The 3,520-nt window shown below is 44.8% G+C and overlaps 1 protein-coding gene across 1 annotated transcript; it reads left to right on the forward strand.

Annotated features, from left to right (window-relative positions):
- Positions 1-342: 342 nt before the first annotated feature.
- On the forward strand, positions 343-3,184 carry LOC142368724 (uncharacterized). The gene is made up of 2 exons (XM_075450912.1): positions 343-348; positions 1,404-3,184. Exons 1-2 carry the CDS (start codon positions 343-345, stop codon positions 2,772-2,774), a joined length of 1,377 nt encoding a protein of 458 aa, XP_075307027.1. The 3' UTR covers positions 2,775-3,184.
- The last annotated feature ends 336 nt before the right edge of the window (positions 3,185-3,520 follow it).

The following is a 3,520-nucleotide window of genomic DNA, read 5'->3' on the forward strand; positions in this document are numbered from 1 at the left end:
AGCTTCACTAGCTTTAAGGCAAGCGTCAAACACAGCACACAGAGTCAACACACCACAAAACACGCGGCTAACCTGCAGCATATGGCGCCCGTTTAACCACAGACCCGTCACTCCTCCCCACGCAACCCCACCAATCAATACCACATAACAATAGGCCGACCTATACATAAACACTAAAACACAAAGTTAAAAGGAGAGGAATACTTAACTCGCCCACTTGGCGAGACCCTCCCCCGGGGTCTGAGCTTGTGCCGCCGTCCAACTCCCCGGGGCTTTGCTGGACGGCGAAGACGGTAACTGGCTGTCGGCTGGTAGTGCGCTGTCACGACCGCACAGGGAGTGATGCCGGTCCAGCACTCTCTATCGTGGACCCTGTTTTGACTACAGGAAGCACCCAGCCTCCCCTCCTCACACTCGCGCTGCAAACTCCCCCTGGCTAGCTGACTTCGTCGCTGGCAGCTCTAGATGACTGCCAATGGCACCCTCCCCAGCTGACAGAGTGCCGTGTCGCCAGACATCTTGCTCCTCACACATAGAAAAAGCTGCCCCGGCATTGGCCCGCTCTCATTGGTCTGGAGCAGGCCAATAGCGATAGCTGCACAGTGATCACAACACAGTGTAGCGAGTGTCGTGAGACGTTCAAGTGTCATACAAGTATCGGAAATGGTATCGGCGCCCTATTTGTTGGTACTCACCGATACCACCATTTTAGTGCCGATCAGGGCCCCGCCCGATACTGGTATCGGTATCGGTGCAACACTAGTTTAAAGTCTCTGGGTTACATAAATTGAACCTGGTGGTGGTAATATTCTGGGTCTTTAATGGTTAGATGACAGGTTTGTAGAGTTGTTTTAACAAAGAGAAACAAAGGTTGAGTTAAAACGGACTGTGTTTCCCTGATGGCTGTTGAGCTGAATGGCTGCAGACCTCTGAGTTGTAAGCTGGAACAGAGGGTTAGTGTAAAGAATGTCATGTATTACCACCACTGTTACTTTTATTCCTTTAACCCAGCGGTCATCAACCTTTTTCAGCCCAACCTCTACATGGTGTTTAAGTGAACAACTTGACAAGACTATGGTTCCTTCCATCATTTAGAAATATTGTATCTCAAGTTCCTTTTCAGAGTTTCATCATGACAAAAAGAATTAGTAAAAGAGCAAAAAGCAAGAGTTTACTGCTTAAAAAGCTGAACGTGTGCAGAACACATCAGAGCACAGTGCTGATAGCTGAGGGCACTTATAAACGCACCCTCAGCGTTCACGTTTGATCTGAGATATTGAGACCTGTGTGGCTCGGTCTGTCCAGGTCCAGTTAGAATATGTTGGTTAGCGTAGGTTAGCTTAGAGAAATCTTTTGTGTGAACTTCAAAAGGATCTAAGTCTTCTTCCTCTCTTGCATTGCAGAAACGTAGAGCCCAAGAGGGATCCAGATGGCACTGCTGTAAGGACTGTGGGAAAGTTATCAAACGATCAAATCTGAGGTATCATCAGAGGCTTCATACTGGAGAGAAGCCATACAGCTGTGGTCAGTGTGGGGCAGCTTTCACTGCATTATCTCATCTAAAGACACACCAACGTATTCACACAGGAGAGAAGCCATACAGCTGTGGTCAGTGTGGGGCAGCTTTCACTCAATTAGGTCATCTAAAGACACACCAACGTATACACACAGGAGAGAAACCTTTCATCTGTGGTCAGTGTGGGGCAGCTTTCACTAGATTATCTGATCTAAAGAGACACCAACGTATACACACAGGAGAGAAGCCTTTCAGCTGTGGTCAGTGTGGGGTTGCTTTCACTCATTTATCTGATCTAAAGACACACCAACGTATTCACTCAGGAGAGAAGCCTTATATCTGTGGTCAGTGTGGGGCAGCTTTCACTAGATTATCTAATCTAAAGAGACACCAACGTAGTCACACAGGAGAGAAACCTTTCATCTGTGGTCAGTGTGGGGCAGCTTTCACTAAATTATCTAGTCTAAAGAGACACCAACGTATACACACAAGAGAGAAACCTTTCATCTGTAGTCAGTGTGGGGAAGCTTTCACTCAATTATCTGATCTAAAGAGACACCAACGTATACACACAGGAGAGAAACCTTTCAGGTGTGGTCAGTGTGGGGCAGCTTTCACTAGATTATCTGATCTAAAGAGACACCAACGTATACACACAGGAGAGAAGCCTTTCAGCTGTGGTCAGTGTGGGGCAGCTTTCACTCATTTATCTGATCTAAAGACACACCAACGTATTCACTCAGGAGAGAAGCCTTATATCTGTGGTCAGTGTGGGGCAGCTTTCACTAGATTATCTAATCTAAAGAGACACCAACGTATACACACAGGAGAGAAACCTTTCATCTGTGGTCAGTGTGGGGCAGCTTTCACTAAATTATCTAATCTAAAGAGACACCAACGTATACACACAGGAGAGAAACCTTTCATCTGTGGTCAATGTGGGGAAGCTTTCACTAGATTATCTGATCTAAAGAGACACAAACGTATACACACAGGAGAGAAGCCTTTCAGATGCGGTCAGTGTGGGGCAGCTTTCACTCAATCATCTGATCTACAGAAACACCAACGTATTCACACAGGACAGAAACGTTTAATCTGTGGCCAGTGTGGGGCAGCTTTCACTCAATTATCTGATCTAAAGAGACACCAACGTATTCACACAGGACAGAAACGTTTAATCTGTGGTCAATGTGGGGCAGCTTTCACTAGATTAGATAGTCTAAAGAAACACCAACGTTGTCACACTGCAGAGAAATGATTGGCATAAATCAACAACAATTTTTACGGCAGATAAGCAAACATTCACCTGGGAGCAGCAACAGGAACCACCAATCAGAAGCCTTGCCTTTGTTCAGATTAAAAATCTTCTTTGTGGATTACCACCTTCTCTTGTCAGGACTTTAGTTCTGAATGTTCTGTTGGGAGCACATGTTTGAAGAACCATTGAAAGTGCTTTATAATTTGTTGGGATTGCTTTAACTGGGGACGGATCTCCCGACGTTCAAGACAAACATGGCATCAATGGTGAGTTGATGGACAGAACAAAGTGCAGTCTGTTTGAAAGTAGAAACATGTTTATTCTTTTATACTGAACATATTTGTTTTGTTTAAAGTTAAGATCCACAAAATAGCTTTGCACCAGCTGTGGGTATTTCTGTAAACATCTGAAGAAGCAATATATCATTTCAGTTTGATGTGAAGTCGAGCTTTACACTCGTCTGTATTTCATTGTTCTGCATTTCATTAAAGGTCAGATGTTAACTTTTCTCATGCTTTTCATGTTCTTGCTACACAGATATTTTAGAAGAAAATGTGTGTTTGGTTACGAGGGAAAGTTGACCCTTATCATCTTCCCCAAAGACCCAGAAATCTTTAACGCAGTCTGAAAAAGGTTTGGAGTTGTTCCCTGTACTTCCCAGACAGCTGTACGATGCTCATGACTGAAGCTGAAAGTTAAGGCTGTTCCAACACTAAAAGGGCACGAGGCTCAACTTCAAGCTGTGA

Source organism: Odontesthes bonariensis, chromosome 19 (assembly GCF_027942865.1).
Source record: "Odontesthes bonariensis isolate fOdoBon6 chromosome 19, fOdoBon6.hap1, whole genome shotgun sequence".
Lineage (NCBI taxonomy): Eukaryota > Metazoa > Chordata > Actinopteri > Atheriniformes > Atherinopsidae > Odontesthes > Odontesthes bonariensis.